The 23,185-nt window shown below is 43.7% G+C and overlaps 1 protein-coding gene across 1 annotated transcript in view; it reads left to right on the top strand.

Moving 5' to 3' along the window:
• The window catches only part of paplna (papilin a, proteoglycan-like sulfated glycoprotein), a 98,922-nt gene that overhangs the window by 24,376 nt on the left and 51,361 nt on the right, over positions 1 to 23,185 (top strand). Inside the window, 6 exon segments of the mRNA XM_090211710.1 lie at positions 2,736 to 2,866; positions 11,693 to 11,816; positions 13,367 to 13,447; positions 15,383 to 15,555; positions 19,299 to 19,422; positions 20,219 to 20,345. Coding sequence (XP_090067836.1) covers positions 2,736 to 2,866; positions 11,693 to 11,816; positions 13,367 to 13,447; positions 15,383 to 15,555; positions 19,299 to 19,422; positions 20,219 to 20,345 — 760 coding nt within the window.

Raw genomic sequence — 23,185 nt, 5'->3', positions numbered from 1 at the left:
AATGACTCTATACTGTAACTAGGGGTGTAAGGTTTGGTAATGACTCTATACTGTAACTAGGGGTGTAAGGTTTGGTAATGATAGTATATTGTAATTAGAGGTGTAAGGTTTGGTAATGACTCTATACTGTAACTAGAGGTGTAAGGTTTGGTAATGACTCTATACTGTAATTAGGGGTGTAAGGTTTGGTAATGATAGTATATTGTAATTAGAGGTGTAAGGTTTGGTAATGACTCTATACTGTAATTAGGGGTATAAGGTTTGGTAATGATAGTATATTGTAATTAGGGGTGTAAGGTTTGGTAATGACTCTATACTGTAATTAGAGGTGTAAGGTTTGGTAATGATAGTATATTGTAATTAGAGGTGTAAGGTTTGGTAATGACTCTATACTGTAACTAGGGGTGTAAGGTTTGGTAATGACTCTATACTGTAATTAGAGGTGTAAGGTTTGGTAATGATAGTATATTGTAATTAGGGGTGTAAGGTTTGGTAATGACTCTATACTGTAACTAGGGGTGTAAGGTTTGGTAATGATAGTATATTGTAATTAGGGGTGTAAGGTTTGGTAATGACTCTATACTGTAATTAGGGGTGTAAGGTTTGGTAATGATAGTATATTGTAATTAGGGGTGTAAGGTTTGGTAATGACTCTATACTGTCATTAGGGGTGTAAGGTTTGGTAATGACTCTATACTGTAACTAGGGGTGTAAGGTTTGGTAATGACTCTATACTGTAACTAGGGTTATAAGGTTTGGTAATGACTCTATACTGTAACTAGGGGTGTAAGGTTTGGTAATGATAGTATATTGTAATTAGAGGTGTAAGGTTTGGTAATGACTCTATACTGTAACTAGGGGTGTAAGGTTTGGTAATGATAGTATATTGTAATTAGGGGTGTAAGGTTTGGTAATGATAGTATATTGTAATTAGGGGTGTAAGGTTTGGTAATGACTCTATACTGTAACTAGGGGTGTAAGGTTTGGTAATGACTCTATACTGTAACTAGAGGTGTAAGGTTTGGTAATGATAGTATATTGTAATTAGGGGTGTAAGGTTTGGTAATGATAGTATATTGTAATTAGGGGTGTAAGGTTTGGTAATGACTCTATACTGTAACTAGGGGTGTAAGGTTTGGTAATGATAGTATATTGTAATTAGAGGTGTAAGGTTTGGTAATGACTCTATACTGTAACTAGAGGTGTAAGGTTTGGTAATGACTCTATACTGTAATTAGAGGTGTAAGGTTTGGTAATGACTCTATACTGTAACTAGGGGTGTAAGGTTTGGTAATGATAGTATATTGTAATTAGGGGTGTAAGGTTTGGTAATGACTCTATACTGTAACTAGGGGTGTAAGGTTTGGTAATGATAGTATATTGTAATTAGAGGTGTAAGGTTTGGTAATGACTCTATACTGTAACTAGGGGTGTAAGGTTTGGTAATGACTCTATACTGTAACTAGGGGTGTAAGGTTTGGTAATGATAGTATATTGTAATTAGGGGTGTAAGGTTTGGTAATGACTCTATACTGTAACTAGAGGTGTAAGGTTTGGTAATGACTCTATACTGTAACTAGGGGTGTAAGGTTTGGTAATGATAGTATATTGTAATTAGGGGTGTAAGGTTTGGTAATGATAGTATATTGTAATTAGGGGTGTAAGGTTTGGTAATGACTCTATACTGTAATTAGGGGTGTAAGGTTTGGTAATGACTCTATACTGTAACTAGGGGTGTAAGGTTTGGTAATGATAGTATATTGTAATTAGGGGTGTAAGGTTTGGTAATGACTCTATACTGTCATTAGGGGTGTAAGGTTTGGTAATGATAGTATATTGTAATTAGAGGTGTAAGGTTTGGTAATGACTCTATACTGTAACTAGGGGTGTAAGGTTTGGTAATGACTCTATACTGTAACTAGGGGTGTAAGGTTTGGTAATGATAGTATATTGTAATTAGGGGTGTAAGGTTTGGTAATGACTCTATACTGTAATTAGGGGTGTAAGGTTTGGTAATGATAGTATATTGTAATTAGGGGTGTAAGGTTTGGTAATGACTCTATACTGTAACTAGGGGTGTAAGGTTTGGTAATGACTCTATACTGTAACTAGAGGTGTAAGGTTTGGTAATGACTCTATACTGTAACTAGGGGTGTAAGGTTTGGTAATGATAGTATATTGTAATTAGAGGTGTAAGGTTTGGTAATGACTCTATACTGTAATTAGGGGTGTAAGGTTTGGTAATGACTCTATACTGTCATTAGGGGTGTAAGGTTTGGTAATGATAGTATATTGTAATTAGAGGTGTAAGGTTTGGTAATGACTCTATACTGTAACTAGGGGTGTAAGGTTTGGTAATGACTCTATACTGTAATTAGGGGTGTAAGGTTTGGTAATGATAGTATATTGTAATTAGAGGTGTAAGGTTTGGTAATGACTCTATACTGTAACTAGGGGTGTAAGGTTTGGTAATGATAGTATATTGTATGTGTGTTGACTTGGAATACAGTGAACTGAACAGCAATGTTCAGCTGACCATTTAAATGTATTACTGCTTAAGTTATGATGACTACAAATGAGAAACGGTCAAATGAATGTGTGTGTATGTGTGTGTGTGTGTGTTCTTGTGTGTGTGCGTGCGTGTGTGTTCTTGTGTGTGTGCGTGCGTGTGTGTGTGTGTGTGTGTGTGTGTGTGTGTGTGTGTGTGTGTGTGTGTGCGCGTCTCGCCCCACCAGCTGACAACCCTTGTGAGCTGAACTGTATACCCAGAGGAGAGAACTTCTTCTACCGCCACAAGACAGCTGTGGTTGACGGGACCTCCTGCCACCCCGGGAGGAAAGACGTGTGTGTGGACGGTGTCTGTAAGGTAGGCTTTGTGTGTGTGGATGGTGTCTGTAAGGTAGGCTGTGTGTGTGTGGATGGATGGTGTCTGTAAGGTAGGCTTTGTGTGTGTGCGTTAGTGCCGAGCGATTAATGCTTTTTGAGGTCGGTTAGGTTTCGGTTCGATTATTGAAAAATAATTACAGTTATATAATATTTTTAACTATGTAGTATGTGGGTTGAATTCTGTAACAACACAAAATAAAATTATTAATGCTGTCTGACAAAATCACTATTTTAGTAGTTGTTCAAAGTAAATAAGGCAAACTATTATGACTGCTGAATAGCAACTATCAATCACTAAGATCATGTATTTTCAGGTAGAGACACGTCGCTAAGCAACAGCTGCTTTCTATATCACCTCACGATCACGACACGTCGCTAAGCAACAGCTGCTTTCTATATCACCTCACGATCACGACACGTCGCTAAGCAACAGCTGCTTTCTATATCACCTCACGATCATGATACGTCGCTAAGCAACAGCTGCCTACTATATCACCTCACGATCACGACACGTCGCTAAGCAACAGCTGCTTTCTATATCACCTCACGATCACGATACGTCGCTAAGCAACAGCTGCTTTCTATATCACCTCACGATCACGACACGTCGCTAAGCAACAGCTGCTTTCTATATCACCTCACGATCACGACACGTCGCTAAGCAACAGCTGCTTTCTATATCACCTCACGATCACGACACGTCGCTAAGCAACAGCTGCTTTCTATATCACCTCACGATCACGATACGTCGCTAAGCAACAGCTGCCTACTATATCACCTCATGATCACGACACGTCGCTAAGCAACAGCTGCTTTCTATATCACCTCACGATCACGACACGTCGCTAAGCAACAGCTGCTTTCTATATCACCTCACGATCACGACACGTCGCTAAGCAACAGCTGCTTTCTATATCAGGGAACCCTGCTGTAATAAGAGCAGGTGGGCTGCCAGAAAGGGAACCCTGCTGTAATAAGAGCAGGTGGGCTGCCAGAAAGGGAACCCTGCTGTAATAAGAGCAGGTGGGCTGCCAGATAGGGAACCCTGCTGTAATAAGAGCAGGTGGGCTGCCAGATAGGGAACCCTGCTGTAATAAGAGCAGGTGGGCTGCCAGATAGGGAACCCTGCTGCAATAAGTACAGGTGGGCTGCCAGATAGGGAACCCTGCTGTAATAAGAGCAGGTGGGCTGCCAGATAGGGAACCCTGCTGTAATAAGAGCAGGTGGGCTGCCAGAAAGGGAACCCTGCTGTAATAAGAGCAGGTGGGCTGCCAGAAAGGGAACCCTGCTGTAATAAGAGCAGGTGGGCTGCCAGAAAGGGAACCCTGCTGTAATAAGAGCAGGTGGGCTGCCAGATAGGGAACCCTGCTGTAATAAGAGCAGGTGGGCTGCCAGAAAGGGAACCCTGCTGTAGTAAGAGCAGGTGGGCTGCCAGATAGGGAACCCTGCTGTAGTAAGAGCAGGTGGGCTGCCAGAAAGGGAACCCTGCTGTAATAAGAGCAGGTGGGCTGCCAGAAAGGGAACCCTGCTGTAATAAGAGCAGGTGGGCTGCCAGAAAGGGAACCCTGCTGTAATAAGAGCAGGTGGGCTGCCAGATAGGGAACCCTGCTGTAATAAGAGCAGGTGGGCTGCCAGAAAGGGAACCCTGCTGTAGTAAGAGCAGGTGGGCTGCCAGATAGGGAACCCTGCTGTAATAAGAGCAGGTGGGCTGCCAGAAAGGGAACCCTGCTGTAATAAGAGCAGGTGGGCTGCCAGAAAGGGAACCCTGCTGTAATAAGATCATCTATCTAGTATCTATCTTTCCCCTTAGATCTAGTATCTTTCTAGTATCTATCTTTTCCCTTAGATCTAGTATCTATCTTTTCCCTTAGATCTAGTATCTATCTTTCCCCTTAGGTCTAGTATCTATATTTCCGCTTAGGTCTAGTATCTATCTAGTATCTATCTAGTATCTATCTTTCACCCCTAGGTCTAGTATCTTTCTAGTATCTATCTTTCCCCCTAGGTCTAGTATCTATCTAGTATCTATCATTCCCCCTAGGTCTAGTATCTATCTAGTATCTATCTTTCCCCCTAGGTCTAGTATTTATCTAGTATCTATCTTTCCCCCTAGGTCTAGTATCTATCTTTCTGTGGCTGTTTCTTTTTGTATCCATAATCATCTAACCTATACTCTATCTAACCCATACTCTATCCATCTAACCCATACTCTATCCATCTAACCCATACTCTATCCACCTAACCCATACTCTATCTATCTAACCCATACTCTATCCATCTAACCCATACTCTATCCATCTAACCCATACTCTATCTATCTAACCCATACTCTATCTATCTAACCCATACTCTATCTATCTAACCCATACTCTATCTATCTAACCCATACTCTATCTATCTAACCCATACTCTATCCATCTAACCCATACTCTATCCATCTAACCCATACTCTATCTATCTAACCCATACTCTATCCATCTAACCCATACTCCATCTATCTAACCCATACTCTATCTATCTAACCCATACTCTATCCATCTAACCCATACTCTATCCATCTAACCCATACTCTATCTATCTAACCCATACTCTATCCATCTAACCCATACTCTATCTATCTAACCCATACTCTATCTATCTAACCCATACTCTATCTATCTAACCCATACTCTATCTATCTAACCCATACTCTATCTATCTAACCCATACTCTATCTATCTAACCCATACTCTATCTATCTAACCCATACTCTATCCATCTAACCCATACTCTATCCACCTAACCCATACTCTATCCATCTAACCCATACTCTATCCACCTAACCCATACTCTATCTATCTAACCCATACTCTATCCATCTAACCCATACTCTATCTATCTAACCCATACTCTATCCACCTAACCCATACTCTATCTATCTAACCCATACTCTATCCATCTAACCCATACTCTATCTATCTAACCCATACTCTATCCACCTAACCCATACTCTATCTATCTAACCCATACTCTATCCATCTAACCCATACTCTATCCATCTAACCCATACTCTATCCATCTAACCCATACTCTATCCATCTAACCCATACTCTATCCATCTAACCCATACTCTATCCACCTAACCCATACTCTATCCACCTAACCCATACTCTATCTATCTAACCCATACTCTATCCATCTAACCCATACTCTATCTATCTAACCCATACTCTATCTATCTAACCCATACTCTATCTATCTAACCCATACTCTATCCACCTAAGCCATACTCTATCTATCTAACCCATACTCTATCCACCTAACCCATACTCTATCCATCTAACCCATACTCTATCCACCTAACCCATACTCTATCCATCTAACCCATACTCTATCCACCTAACCCATACTCTATCCATCTAACCCATACTCTATCTATCTAACCCATACTCTATCCACCTAACCCATACTCTATCCATCTAACCCATACTCTATCCACCTAACCCATACTCTATCTATCTAACCCATACTCTATCCATCTAACCCATACTCTATCTATCTAACCCATACTCTATCTATCTAACCCATACTCTATCCATCTAACCCGTACTCTATCCATCTAACCCATACTCTATCTATCTAACCCATACTCTATCCATCTAACCCATACTCTATCCACCTAACCCATACTCTATCCACCTAACCCATACTCTATCCATCTAACCCATACTCTATCCACCTAACCCATACTCTATCCACCTAAATCATACTCTATCTATCTAACCCATACTCTATCCATCTAACCCATACTCTATCTATCTAACCCATACTCTATCCACCTAACCCATACTCTATCTATCTAACCCATACTCTATCCATCTAACCCATACTCTATCCATCTAACCCATACTCTATCTATCTAACCCATACTCTATCTATCTAACCCATACTCTATCTATCTAACCCATACTCTATCTATCTAACCCATACTCTATCTATCTAACCCATACTCTATCCACCTAACCCATACTCTATCTATCTAACCCATACTCTATCCATCTAACCCATACTCTATCTATCTAACCCATACTCTATCCATCTAACCCATACTCTATCCACCTAACCCATACTCTATCTATCTAACCTATACTCTATCTATCTAACCCATACTCTATCTATCTAACCCATACTCTATCCACCTAACCCATACTCTATCCACCTAACCCATACTCTATCTATCTAACCCATACTCTATCTATCTAACCCATACTCTATCTATCTAACCCATACTCTATCTATCTAACCCATACTCTATCCATCTAACCCATACTCTATCTATCTAACCCATACTCTATCTATCTAACCCATACTCTATCTATCTAACCCATACTCTATCTATCTAACCCATACTCTATCCATCTAACCCATACTCTATCCACCTAACCCATACTCTATCCACCTAACCCATACTCTATCCATCTAACCCATACTCTATCCACCTAACCCATACTCTATCCACCTAACCCATACTCTATCTATCTAACCCATACTCTATCCATCTAACCCATACTCTATCTATCTAACCCATACTCTATCCACCTAACCCATACTCTATCTATCTAACCCATACTCTATCCATCTAACCCATACTCTATCCATCTAACCCATACTCTATCTATCTAACCCATACTCTATCCACCTAACCCATACTCTATCTATCTAACCCATACTCTATCTATCTAACCCATACTCTATCTATCTAACCCATACTCTATCCACCTAACCCATACTCTATCTATCTAACCCATACTCTATCCATCTAACCCATACTCTATCTATCTAACCCATACTCTATCCATCTAACCCATACTCTATCCACCTAACCCATACTCTATCTATCTAACCCATACTCTATCTATCTAACCCATACTCTATCTATCTAACCCATACTCTATCCACCTAACCCATACTCTATCCACCTAACCCATACTCTATCTATCTAACCCATACTCTATCTATCTAACCCATACTCTATCTATCTAACCCATACTCTATCTATCTAACCCATACTCTATCTATCTAACCCATACTCTATCCATCTAACCCATACTCTATCTATCTAACCCATACTCTATCTATCTAACCCATACTCTATCTATCTAACCCATACTCTATCTATCTAACCCATACTCTATCCACCTAACCCATACTCTATCTATCTAACCCATACTCTATCTATCTAACCCATACTCTATCTATCTAACCCATACTCTATCCATCTAACCCATACTCTATCTATCTAACCCATACTCTATCTATCTAACCCATACTCTATCCATCTAACCCATACTCTATCTATCTAACCCATACTCTATCCATCTAACCCATACTCTATCTATCTAATCCATACTCTATCCATCTAACCCATACTCTATCCATCTAACCCATACTCTATCCATCTAACCCATACTCTATCTATCTAACCCATACTCTATCTATCTAACCCATACTCTATCCATCTAACCCATACTCTATCTATCTAACCCATACTCTATCTATCTAACCCATACTCTATCCATCTAACCCATACTCTATCTATCTAACCCATACTCTATCTATCTAACCCATACTCTATCTATCTAACCCATACTCTATCTATCTAACCCATACTCTATCTATCTAACCCATACTCTATCTATCTAACCCATACTCTATCTATCTAACCCATACTCTATCCATCTAACCCATACTCTATCCACCTAACCCATACTCTATCCATCTAACCCATACTCTATCCACCTAACCCATACTCTATCTATCTAACCCATACTCTATCCATCTAACCCATACTCTATCTATCTAACCCATACTCTATCCACCTAACCCATACTCTATCTATCTAACCCATACTCTATCCATCTAACCCATACTCTATCCATCTAACCCATACTCTATCCATCTAACCCATACTCTATCCATCTAACCCATACTCTATCCATCTAACCCATACTCTATCTATCTAACCCATACTCTATCTATCTAACCCATACTCTATCTATCTAACCCATACTCTATCTATCTAACCCATACTCTATCTATCTAACCCATACTCTATCCACCTAACCCATACTCTATCTATCTAACCCATACTCTATCCATCTAACCCATACTCTATCCATCTAACCCATACTCTATCCATCTAACCCATACTCTATCCACCTAACCCATACTCTATCCACCTAACCCATACTATATCCATCTAACCCATACTCTATCTATCTAACCCATACTATATCCATCTAACCCATACTCTATCCATCTAACCCATACTCTATCTATCTAACCCATACTCTATCCATCTAACCCATACTCTATCTATCTAACCCATACTCTATCCACCTAACCCATACTCTATCCACCTAACCCATACTCTATCTATCTAACCCATACTCTATCTATCTAACCCATACTCTATCTATCTAACCCATACTCTATCTATCTAACCCATACTCTATCCACCTAACCCATACTCTATCTATCTAACCCATACTCTATCCATCTAACCCATACTCTATCTATCTAACCCATACTCTATCCATCTAACCCATACTCTATCTATCTAACCCATACTCTATCTATCTAACCCATACTCTATCCATCTAACCCGTACTCTATCCATCTAACCCATACTCTATCTATCTAACCCATACTCTATCCATCTAACCCATACTCTATCCACCTAACCCATACTCTATCCACCTAACCCATACTCTATCCATCTAACCCATACTCTATCCACCTAACCCATACTCTATCCACCTAACCCATACTCTATCTATCTAACCCATACTCTATCCATCTAACCCATACTCTATCTATCTAACCCATACTCTATCCACCTAACCCATACTCTATCTATCTAACCCATACTCTATCCATCTAACCCATACTCTATCCATCTAACCCATACTCTATCTATCTAACCCATACTCTATCCACCTAACCCATACTCTATCCATCTAACCCATACTCTATCTATCTAACCCATACTCTATCTATCTAACCCATACTCTATCCACCTAACCCATACTCTATCTATCTAACCCATACTCTATCCATCTAACCCATACTCTATCCACCTAACCCATACTCTATCCACCTAACCCATACTCTATCTATCTAACCCATACTCTATCCATCTAACCCATACTCTATCTATCTAACCCATACTCTATCCACCTAACCCATACTCTATCTATCTAACCCATACTCTATCCATCTAACCCATACTCTATCCATCTAACCCATACTCTATCTATCTAACCCATACTCTATCCACCTAACCCATACTCTATCCATCTAACCCATACTCTATCTATCTAACCCATACTCTATCTATCTAACCCATACTATATCCACCTAACCCATACTCTATCTATCTAACCCATACTCTATCCATCTAACCCATACTCTATCTATCTAACCCATACTCTATCCATCTAACCCATACTCTATCCACCTAACCCATACTCTATCTATCTAACCCATACTCTATCTATCTAACCCATACTCTATCCATCTAACCCATACTCTATCCATCTAACCCATACTCTATCCATCTAACCCATACTCTATCTATCTAACCCATACTCTATCCATCTAACCCATACTCTATCCATCTAACCCATACTCTATCCATCTAACCCATACTCTATCTATCTAACCCATACTCTATCCATCTAACCCATACTCTATCCACCTAACCCATACTCTATCTATCTAACCCATACTCTATCTAACCCATACTCTATCCATCTAACCCATACTCTATCCATCTAACCCATACTCTATCCATCTAACCCATACTCTATCTATCTAACCCATACTCTATCCACCTAACCCATACTCTATCCATCTAACCCATACTCTATCAATCTAACCCATACTCTATCTATCTAACCCATACTCTATCCATCTAACCCATACTCTATCCATCTAACCCATACTCTATCTATCTAACCCATACTCTATCTATCTAACCCATACTCTATCCACCTAACCCATACTCTATCTATCTAACCCATACTCTATCTATCTAACCCATACTCTATCCATCTAACCCATACTCTATCCATCTAACCCATACTCTATCCATCTAACCCATACTCTATCTATCTAACCCATACTCTATCTATCTAACCCATACTCTATCCATCTAACCCATACTCTATCCATCTAACCCATACTCTATCCATCTAACCCATACTCTATCCATCTAACCCATACTCTATCTATCTAACCCATACTCTATCTATCTAACCCATACTCTATCTATCTAACCCATACTCTATCCACCTAACCCATACTCTATCCACCTAACCCATACTCTATCTATCTAACCCATACTCTATCTATCTAACCCATACTCTATCTATCTAACCCATACTCTATCTATCTAACCCATACTCTATCCATCTAACCCATACTCTATCCACCTAACCCATACTCTATCTATCTAACCCATACTCTATCCACCTAACCCATACTCTATCTATCTATCCCATACTCTATCCATCTAACCCATACTCTATCCATCTAACCCATACTCTATCCACCTAACCCATACTCTATCTATCTAACCCATACTCTATCCATCTAACCCATACTCTATCCATCTAACCCATACTCTATCCATCTAACCCATACTCTATCTATCTAACCCATACTCTATCTATCTAACCCATACTCTATCCATCTAACCCATACTCTACCCATCTAACCCATATCCTTGTCTCTCTCCTTCTCTCTGCCCCCCTTCCCCCTCCAGCGTCTGGGCTGTGACAACATGCTGGAGTCCCCCCAGCAGGAGGACCCCTGTCTGCAGTGTGGGGGCAACGGACAGTCCTGCTACCCAGTTAGGAGTACCTTCAATATTAACAACCTGCCCAAAGGTAAGGTACAGATTAGGGTTGCAAAATTCTGCTAACTTTCCCAAAATTCCTAGGTTTTCCAGAAATCCCGGTTAGAAAATGCCTAGAATCATAATGGAATAAGAAGAAAATTCGGGAATCCTCCTACCAGGATTTCTGGAAAACCTGGGAATGTTTTGAAAGTTTACTGGACTTTTTCAACCTTAGTACAGATTGTCCCTTTCACCTCACATTTCCATTTATGGTAGTGTTTCCCCATGGTGCAGTTGTGGGCTCTACAAAGTTCATGCTGTGGTATTGGCAGACCAATAGAATGCCTCCACAGGGCTCCAGCGTCTTCTAGCGATAGTTTGTCACAAAGTTTTAGTGTCAACAACTGTGGTAACTCTGGTTGTCCACTGATGTGTTCTGTCCCCCCCCCTTTGTGTCCCTTGTCTCCCAGGGTATAACCAGGTGTCCCTTCTCTCCCAGGGTATAACCAGGTGTCCCCCCCCTTTGTGTCCCTTGTCTCCCAGGGTATAACCAGGTGTTCTTCCCCCCCCTTTGTGTCCCTTCTCTCCCAGGGTATAACCAGGTGTTCTGTCCCCGCTTTGTGTCCCTTGTCTCCCAGGGTATAACCAGGTGTTCTGTCCCCCCCCCTTGTGTCCCTTCTCTCCCAGGATATAACCAGCTGTTCTATCTCTCCTGTTCTCCTCCCTCCCAGACTATAACCAGCTGTTCTATCTCTCTTGTTCTCCTCCCTCCCAGACTATAACCAGCTGTTCTATCGCTCCTGTTCTCCTCCCTCCCAGACTATAACCAGCTGTTCTATCTCTCCTGTTCTCCTCCCTCCCAGGTTATAACCAGCTGTTCTATCTCTCCTGTTCTCCTCCCTCCCAGACTATAACCAGCTGTTCTATCTCTCTTGTTCTCCTCCCTCCCAGACTATAACCAGCTGTTCTATCGCTCCTGTTCTCCTCCCTCCCAGACTATAACCAGCTGTTCTATCTCTCCTGTTCTCCTCCCTCCCAGGTTATAACCAGCTGTTCTATCTCTCCTGTTCTCCTCCCTCCCAGACTATAACCAGCTGTTCTATCTCTCCTGTTCTCCTCCCTCCCAGACTATAACCAGCTGTTCTCTCTCCTGTTCTCCTCCCTCCCAGACTATAACCAGCTGTTCTATCTCTCCTGTTCTCCTCCCTCCCAGACTATAACCAGCTGTTCTATCTCTCCTGTTCTCCTCCCTCCCAGACTATAACCAGCTGTTCTATCTCTCTTGTTCTCCTCCCTCCCAGACTATAACCAGCTGTTCTATCTCTCCTGTTCTCCTCCCTCCCAGACTATAACCAGCTGTTCTATCTCTCCTGTTCTCCTCCCTCCCAGAATATAACCAGCTGTTCTCTCTCCTGTTCTCCTCCCTCCCAGGCTATAACCAGCTGTTCTCTCTCCTGTTCTCCTCCCTCCCAGGCTATAACCAGCTGTTCTCTCTCCTGTTCTCCTCCCTCCCAGGCTATAACCAGCTGTTCTCTCTCCTGTTCTCCTCCCTCCCAGGCTATAACCAGCTGTTCTCTCTCCTGTTCTCCTCCCTCCCAGGCTATAACCAGATGTTTATCATCCCTGTGGGAGCCACCTCCATCCGCATCGGAGAGACTGTTGCTACTCGTAACTACCTGGGTGAGGACTTCATTCCTTGGACAACTGGATGGTTAATGGTTAATGGTTAGGCTAGACAGACGATATAGCTATCAACTGTCCTGTACATTAAATGTCATTAAGATCAGTGAGGCGGCATTTAAGATCAAGAGTTCAATCTTATCATGACAACATGATTATGTAGAGGAGAGCTCTCTTTAATGACTGTGACTGTAACCAAGGCTACTGTGTACGAGGAGAACTCTCTTTAATGACTGTGACTGTAACCAAGGCTACTGTGACTGTAACCAAGGCTACTGTGTCCGAGGAGAACTCTATTTAATGACTGTGACTGTAACCAAGGCTACTGTGTACGAGGAGAACTCTATTTAATGACTGTGACTGTAACCAAGGCTACTGTGTACGAGGAGAACTCTATTTAATGACTGTGACTGTAACCAAGGCTACTGTGTACGAGGAGAACTCTATTTAATGACTGTGACTGTAACCAAGACTACTGTGTACGAGGAGAACTCTATTTAATGACTGTGACTGTAACCAAGGCTACTGTGTACGAGGAGAACTCTATTTAATGACTGTGACTGTAACCAAGGCTACTGTGTACGAGGAGAACTCTATTTAATGACTGTGACTGTAACCAAGGCTACTGTGTACGAGGATAACTCTATTTAATGACTGTGACTGTAACCAAGGCTACTGTGACTGTAACCAAGGCTACTGTGTCCGAGGAGAACTCTATTTAATGACTGTGACTGTAACCAAGGCTACTGTGTCCGAGGAGAACTCTATTTAATGACTGTGACTGTAACCAAGACTACTGTGTACGAGGAGAACCCTATTTAATGACTGCGACTGTAACCAAGGCTACTGTGTACGAGGAGAACTCTATTTAATGACTGTGACTGTAACCAAGGCTACTGTGTACGAGGAGAACTCTATTTAATGACTGTGACTGTAACCAAGGCTACTGTGTCCGAGGATAACTCTATTTAATGACTGTGACTGTAACCAAGGCTACTGTGTACGAGGAAAACTCTATTTAATGACTGTGACTGTAACCAAGGCTACTGTGACTGTAACCAAGGCTACTGTGTACGAGGAGAACTCTATTTAATGACTGTGACTGTAACCAAGGCTACTGTGTACGAGGAAAACTCTATTTAATGACTGTGACTGTAACCAAGGCTACTGTGTACGAGGAGAACTCTATTTAATGACTCTGACTGTAACCAAGGCTACTGTGTCTGTAACCAAGGCTACTGTGACTGTAACCAAGGCTACTGTGTCCGAGGAGAACTCTCTTTAATGACTGTGACTGTAACCAAGGCTACTGTGACTGTAACCAAGGCTACTGTGTACGAGGAGAACCCTATTTAATGACTGCGACTGTAACCAAGGCTACTGTGTACGAGGAGAACTCTATTTAATGACTGTGACTGTAACCAAGGCTACTGTGTACGAGGAGAACTCTATTTAATGACTGTGACTGTAACCAAGGCTACTGTGTACGAGGAAAACTCTATTTAATGACTGTGACTGTAACCAAGGCTACTGTGTACGAGGAGAACTCTATTTAATGACTCTGACTGTAACCAAGGCTACTGTGTCTGTAACCAAGGCTACTGTGACTGTAACCAAGGCTACTGTGTCCGAGGAGAACTCTCTTTAATGACTGTGACTGTAACCAAGGCTACTGTGACTGTAACCAAGGCTACTGTGTCCGAGGAGAACTCTCTTTAATGACTGTGACTGTAACCAAGGCTACTGTGACTGTAACCAAGGCTACTGTGTACGAGGAGAACTCTATTTAATGACTGTGACTGTAACCAAGGCTACTGTGACTGTAACCAAGGCTACTGTGTCTGTAACCAAGGCTACTGTGTCTGTAACCAAGGCTACTGTGTCTGTAACCAAGGCTACTGTGTCTGTAACCAAGGCTACTGTGTCTACCATCAGCTGTTAAGAACCTGCGTGGTGAGTACTACCTGAACGGCCACTGGGTGATTGAGTTCTCCAGGGCCACTCCAGTAGCTGGCACCATGCTATACTACCAGAGAGGGGCTGAGGGAGAGATGACTCCTGAGACCATCATCGGCCGCGGACCCACCACCGAGCCGCTGGTTATAGAGGTCAGAGACACCTGGTCCAGCGTCCAAAACGACACCCTGTTCCCTATATAGCGCGCACTATGTACAGAATAGGGTGCCCGATTTTAGATTCAGATTCAAAACTTTATTGTCCCGTTCTTGTGGAATGGGAAATGTGTCTTTGGGTTTTACATGCATGTGGCTCACACATAGCAACTAGACAGACACGCACGTACGCACGCACAGACACACACACACACACACACACACACGCACACACACACACACACACACACACACACACACACACACACACACACACACACACACACACACACACACACACACACACACACACACACACACACAGACACACACACACACACACACGCACACGGAGCGACTGTAGGCCTACATGATAAATCAATAGAGATCAACACATCAGCTGTTATCGACCTGAAACATTTGGTTTTATGTTTCTTAAGTACATTTACATTTTGCAAGTCAAATATTGAAAAAATATCTGGTACTACACTCTTATAAGAAAAGGTTCTGTCCTCATAGGAGAACCCTTTTGAAGAACCCTTTTTTGGTTCCAGGTAGAACCCTTTTTTGGTTCCAGGTAGAACCCTTCCCACAGAGGATTCTACAGGATTCTACATGGAACTCAAAAGGGTTTTCCTATGGAGAAAGTTGAAGAAACCTTTACGAACCCCTTTTTTTACAAGTGTGTATAATCCTTGGCAGTAAGGGTGAACTTCTATCACACATACCATTGTTGAAACAGACTCCCAGATATGTAGTCTGTTTGTGCTTGTCTTGCTAACAACGACCATAGGAGTTGGCAAGACAGCTCCAACAGATTTGGGAACAGACTCCCAACTGCACTATATATACAAAAGTATGTGGACACCCCCTTCAAATGAGTGTATTCGGGCTAATTCAGTCACACCCGTTGCTGACACACAGCCATGCAATCTCCATGGACAAACATTGGCAGTAGAATGGCCCTTACTGAAGAACTCAGCGACTTTCAACGTGGCACCGTCATAGGATCGTCACAAGTCAGTATGTCAAATTTCTAGCCCTTCTAGAGCTGCCCCCGGTCAACTATACAGTGCCTTGCGAAAGTATTCGGCCCCCTTGAACTTTGCGACCTTTTGCCACATTTCAGGCTTCAAACATAAAAATATAAAACTGTATTTTTTTGTGAAGAATCAACAACAAGTGGGACACAATCATGAAGTGGAACGACATTTATTGGATATTTCAAACTTTTTAAAAAATCAAAAACTGAAAAATTGGGCGTGCAAAATTATTCAGCCCCTTTACTTTCAGTGCAGCAAACTCTCTCCAGAATTTCAGTGAGGATCTCTGAATGATCCAATGTTGACCTAAATGACTAATGATGATAAATACAATCCACCTGTGTGTAATCAAGTCTCCGTATAAATGCACCTGCACTGTGATAGTCTCAGAGGTCCGTTAAAAGCGCAGAGAGCATCATGAAGAACAAGGAACAAGGAACACACCAGGCAGGTCCGAGAGACTGTTGTGAAGAAGTTTAAAGCCGGATTTGGATACAAAAAGATGTCCCAAGTTTTAAACATCCCAAGGAGCACTGTGCAAGCGATAATATTGAAATGGAAGGAGTATCAGACCACTGCAAATCTACCAAGACCTGGCCGTCCCTCTAAACTTTCAGCTCATACAAGGAGAAGACTGATCAGAGATGCAGCCAAGAGGCCCATGATCACTCTGGATGAACTGCAGAGATCTACAGCTGAGGTGGGAGACTCTGTCCATAGGACAACAATCATATATTGCACAAATCTGGCCTTTATGGAAGAGTGGCAAGAAGAAAGCCATTTCTTAAAGATATCCATAAAAAGTTTTGTTTAAAGTTTGTCACAAGCCACCTGGGAGACACACCAAACATGTGGAAGAAGGTGCTCTGGTCAGATGAAACTAAAATTGAACTTTTTGGCAACAATGCAAAACGTCATGTTTGGCGTAAAAGCAACACAGCTCATCACCCTGAACACACCATCCCCACTGTCAAACATGGTGGTGGCAGCATCATGGTTTGGGCCTGCTTTTCTTCAGCAGGGACAGGGAAGATGGTTAAAATTGATGGGAAGATGGATGGAGCCAAATACAGGACCATTCTGGAAGAAAACCTGATGGAGTCTGCAAAAGACCTGAGACTGGGACGGAGATTTGTCTTCCAACAAGACAATGATCCAGAACATAAAGCAAAATCTACAATGGAATGGTTCAAAAATAAACATATCCAGGTGTTAGAATGGCCAAGTCAAAGTCCAGACCTGAATCCAATCGAGAATCTGTGGAAAGAACTGAAAACTGCTGTTCACAAATGCTCTCCATCCAACCTCACTGAGCTCGAGCTGTTTTGCAAGGAGGAATGGGAAAAAATGTCAGTCTCTCGATGTGCAAAACTGATAGAGACATACCCCAAGCGAATTACAGCTGTAATCGCAGCAAAAGGTGGCGCTACAAAGTATTAACTTAAGGGGGCTGAATAATTTTGCACGGCCAATTTTTCAGTTTTTGATTTGTTAAAAAAGTTTGAAATATCCAATAAATGTCGTTCCACTTCATGATTGTGTCCCACTTGTTGTTGATTCTTCACAAAAAAATACAGTTTTATATCTTTATGTTTGAAGCCTGAAATGTGGCAAAAGGTCGCAAAGTTCAAGGGGGCCGAATACTTTCGCAGGGCACTGTAAGTGGTTTTATTGTGAAGTGGAAACGTCTAGGAGCAACAACGGCTCAGCCATGAAGTGGTAGGCCACACAAGCTCACAGAACGGGACCGCCGAGGTCTGAAGCACGTAGCGCGTAAAAACCGTGTGTCCTCGGTTGCAACACTCACTACTGAGTTCTAAACTGCCTCTGGAAGCAACATCAACACAAGAACTGTTTGTTGAGAGCTTCGTGAAATGGGTTTCCATGAAGCAGTGGAATCATGTTCTCTGGAATGATGAATCACGCTTCACCATCTGGCAGTCCGACTGACAAATCTTGGTTAGGCAGATGCCAGGAGAACACTACCTGCCCCAATGCATAGTGCCAACTGTAAAGTTTGGTGGAGTAGGAATAATGGTCTGGGGCTGTTTTTCATGGTTTGGGCCCCTTAGTTCCAGTGAAGGGAAATCTTAACGCTACAGCATACAATGACATTGTAGACTTTGTGACAACAGTTTTGGGAAGGCCCTTTCCTGTCCAACATGACAATGCCTCGGTGCACAAAGCAAGATCCATACAGAAATGGTTTGTCAAAATTGGTGTGGAAGAACTTGACTGGCCTCCACAGAGCCCTGACCTCAACACCATCGAACACCTTTGGGATGAATTGGAACGCTGACTGCGAGTCAGGCCTAAATCGCCCAACATCAGCGCCTGACCTCACTAATGCTCTTGTGGCTGAATGGAAGCAAGTCCCCCACAGCAATGTTCCAACATCTAGTGGAAAGCCTTCCCAGAAGAGTGGAGGCTGTTATAGCAGCAATGTTCCAACATCTAGTGGAAAGCCTTCCCAGAAGAGTGGAGGCTGTTATAGCAGCAAAGGGGGGACCAACTCCATATTAATGCCCACGATTATGGAAAGAGGTGTATGATGAGCAGGTGTCCACATACTTTTGGTCATGTAGTGTATTTTCAGATGCCGACCCTATTTGCAAAATCAGTGTCAGTATGCTGACACTGATTTTGATACAGATCCCTAGATGATCGAACCTTTCCTTCTGTCCCCCCCCCCCCCAGTTGATCAGCCAGGAACATAACCAGGGAGTAGAGTATGAGTACTACCTCCCTAACGGTCACTCCAGAGAGGGTCACTACTGGAGCTTCGGCTCTTGGTCTGCCTGCAGCAGAGAGTGTGGCTCAGGTACGTGTCCCTCCTTACTCTGATCTGTCACTGTGGTCTTTTTGTTTTTTACGGCATGTTCTTCCTCGCTTTGACTTGTCCATACTCATCCCTTGTTTTGGTTATTGTTCTTCTTGTTCTTCTTGTTGTTCTTCTAGTTGTTCTTCTTGTTCTTGTTGTTCTTGTTCTTGTTCTTTTTATTTTTCTTGTTCTTCTTGTTCTTCTTGTTCTTCTTGTTCTTGTTCTTGTTGTTCTTCTTGTTGTTCTTCTTGTTCTTCTTGTTCTTCTTGTTGTTCTTGTTCTTGTTCTTCTTGTTCTTCTTGTTCTTGTTCTTGTTCTTGTTCTTCTTGTTCTTCTTGTTCTTGTTCTTGTTCTTCTTGTTCTTCTTGTTCTTCTTGTTCTTGTTCTTGTTCTTCTTGTTCTTTTTATTTTTCTTCTTCTTCTTGTTCTTCTTCTTGTTTTTCTTCTTGTTCTTCTTGTTCTTCTTGTTGTTCTTCTTGTTCTTGTTCTTCTTGTTCTTGTTCTTCTTGTTCTTCTTGTTGTTCTTGTTCTTGTTCTTCTTGTTCTTCTTGTTGTTCTTCTTGTTCTTGTTCTTCTTGTTCTTCTTGTTCTTGTTCTTGTTCTTCTTGTTCTTCTTGTTCTTGTTCTTGTTCTTCTTGTTCTTTTTATTTTTCTTCTTCTTCTTGTTCTTCTTCTTGCTCTTCTTGTTCCACTCAACAATAGTTAATGCTGTTTGTTTTTGACCAAAGTATCCTTGGACACAGTCAACCTTTTTCCATCCCTGCTGGACTGATTCCTCATCCTGTCCCTCCACCAGGGTACCAGTCTCGTCTGGTGTTCTGTGCCATCGATAACGAGGCCTACCCAGACTACCTGTGCTCCGCCTTGCCACGCCCCCTCACCAACCGCACCTGCAACACTCAGCAGTGTCCTCAGACTCAGAGGTGAGTCAGCCACTTCCTACAAGGCTCTACATTTCACAATAACTCCTTTTGGGAAATTAACAAAACGCTGTTCAAGGAAGTGATGTGAGTTTACAGTCATGCACGTCAAAGTAAGTCTGATAGCAACGTTGATTGTATTTTTTTTAGACAGAAGTCAGTCAGTCGCCTTTTGCGTCCTAGCTCAGAGATGAATGCCCTGATTTCCACGTCCAGTATGGTGGAATGTGCTGTACTCTGAGGCAGACCCTAGTTACTGTATGCTAAACAGACTGAACCTATCAAGGCCGCTGTGATGAAGAAGACTGTGTAAGTATGGGTAGAGAAGCTGACATGGTGTAGCACAGTGATACCTTATTATAACTGATTGTGTTAAGACTGATTCACGAAGCGTCTCAGAGTCAGTGTTGCCTTTTAGATCATAATGAATGAGATGATATGGACAGATCCTAGATCAGCGCTTCTACTTTGAAGGGCTTAATGGATATGGGCCCAGATCTTTCACAAAGTTCACACGGGTTCTTCGGAAATCCTAGTCGGTGGAGTCCCTCCCTGCTCCCTCCTCCTCCCTGACTCCTTCCTCCTACCTGAATCCCTGCTCCCTCCTCCTACCTGACTCCTTCCTCCTACCTGAATCCCTGCTCCCTCTCCTACCTGACTCCCTGCTCCCTCCTCCTACCTGACTCCCTGCTCTCTCCTCCTACCTGACTACCTGCTCCCTCCTCCTCCCTGACTCCCTGCTACTTCCTCCTACCTGACTCCCTGCTCCCTCCTCCTACCTGACTCCCTGCTCTCTCCTCCTACCTGACTCCCTGCTCCCTCCTCCTCCCTGACTCCCTGCTCCTTCCTCCTACCTGAATCCCTGCTCCCTCCTCCTTCCTGACTCCTGCCTCCTACCTGAATCCCTGCTCCCTCCTCCTACCTGACTCCCTGCTCCCTCCTCCTACCTGTGTCCCTGCTCCCTCCTCCTCCCTGACTCCCTGCTCCCTCCTCCTCCCTGAATCCCTGCTCCTTCCTCCTCCATGACTCCCTGCTCCCTCCTCCTACCTGACTCCCTGCTCCCTCCTCCTACCCGAATCCCTGCTCCTTCCTCCTCCATGACTCCCTGCTCCCTCCTCTACCTGACTCCCTGCTCTCTCCTCCTACCTGACTCCCTGCTTCCTTCTCCTCCCTGACTCCCTGCTCCTTCCTCCTACCTGAAACCCTGCTCCCTCCTCCTCCCTGACTCCTTCCTCCTACCTGAATCCCTGCTCCCTCCTCCTACCTGACTCCCTGCTCCCTCCTCCTACCTGACTCCCTGCTCTCTCCTCCTACCTGACTCCAACTCCTACCTGACTCCCTCCTCCTACCTAACTCCTACCTGACTCCCTCCTCCTACCTAACTCCCTCCTCCTACCTGACTCCTTCCTCCTACCTGACTCCCTCCTCCCACCTCCTACCTGACTCCCTCCTCCTACCTGACTCTCTCCTCCTACCTGACTCCCTCCTCCTACCTAGCTCCCTCCTAACTCCCCGCTCCCTCCTCCTACCTGACTCACATCCTCCTACCTGACTCCCTCCTCCCTCCTCCTACCTGACTCAATCCTCCTACCTGACTCCCTTTTCCATCCTCCTACCTGACTCAATCCTCCTACCTGACTCAATCTTCCTACCTGACTCAATCCTCCTACCTGACTCAATCCTCCTACCTGACTCCCATCCCCCTACCTGACTCCCTCCTCCTACCTGACTCCCTCTCCTACCTGACTCCATCCTCCTACCTGACTCCCTCCTACTACTTGACTCCCTCCCCTTCCTGACTCCATCCTCCCTCCTCCTACCTGACTCCCTCCTCCTATCTGACTCCCTCCCTCTACCTGACTCCCTCCTCCCACCTCCTACCTGACTCTCTCCTCCTACCTGACTCCCTCCTCCTACCTGACTCCATCATTCTACCTGACTCCCTCCTTCTACCTGACTCCCTCCTCCTTCTACCTGACTCCCTCCTCCTACCTGACTCCATCATCCTACCTGACTCCCTCCTTCTACCTGACTCCCTGCTCCCTCCTTCTACCTGACTCCCTCCTCCTACCTGACTCCATCATCCTACCTGACTCCCTCCTTCTACCTGACTCCCTGCTCCCTCCTCCTACCTGACTCCCTCTTCCTCCCTGACTCCCTCCTCCCTCCTGCTATCTGACTCCATCCTCCCTCCTTCTACCTGACTCCCTCCTCCCTCCCCCTACCTGACTCCCTCCTCCCTCCCTCCCCCTACCTGACTCCCCCCTCCTACCTGACTCCATCCTCCCTCCTTCTAGCTGACTCCCTCCTCCCTCCTCCCGCCTCCTACCTGACTCCCGCCTCCTACCTGACTCCATTCTCCTACCTTACTCCCTGCTCCCTCCTCCTACCTGACTCCCTCCTACCTGACTCCAACTCCTACCTGACTCCCTCCTCCTACCTAACTCCCTCCTCCTACCTGACTCCCTCCTCCTACCTGACTCCCTCCTCCCACCTCCTACCTGACTCCCTCCTCCTACCTGACTCTCTCCTCCTACCTGACTCCCTCCTCCTACCTGGCTCCCTCCTAACTCCCCGCTCCCTCCTCCTACCTGACTCCCATCGTCCTACCTGACTCCCTCCTCCCTCCTCCTACCTGACTCAATCCTCCTACCTGACTCCCTTTTCCATCCTCCTACCTGACTCAATCCTCCTACCTGACTCAATCCTCCTACCTGACTCAATCCTCCTACCTGACTCAATCCTCCTACCTGACTCCCATCCTCCTACCTGACTCCCTCCTCCTACCTGACTCCCTCTCCTACCTGACTCCATCCTCCTACCTGACTCCCTCCTACTACTTG

Source organism: Oncorhynchus mykiss, chromosome 19 (assembly GCF_057628025.1).
Source record: "Oncorhynchus mykiss isolate SJ-2025 chromosome 19, ASM5762802v1, whole genome shotgun sequence".
NCBI lineage: Eukaryota > Metazoa > Chordata > Actinopteri > Salmoniformes > Salmonidae > Oncorhynchus > Oncorhynchus mykiss.
Note: the sequence above shows the minus strand (reverse complement) of the source record. Positions and strands in the feature narration are given on the sequence as shown.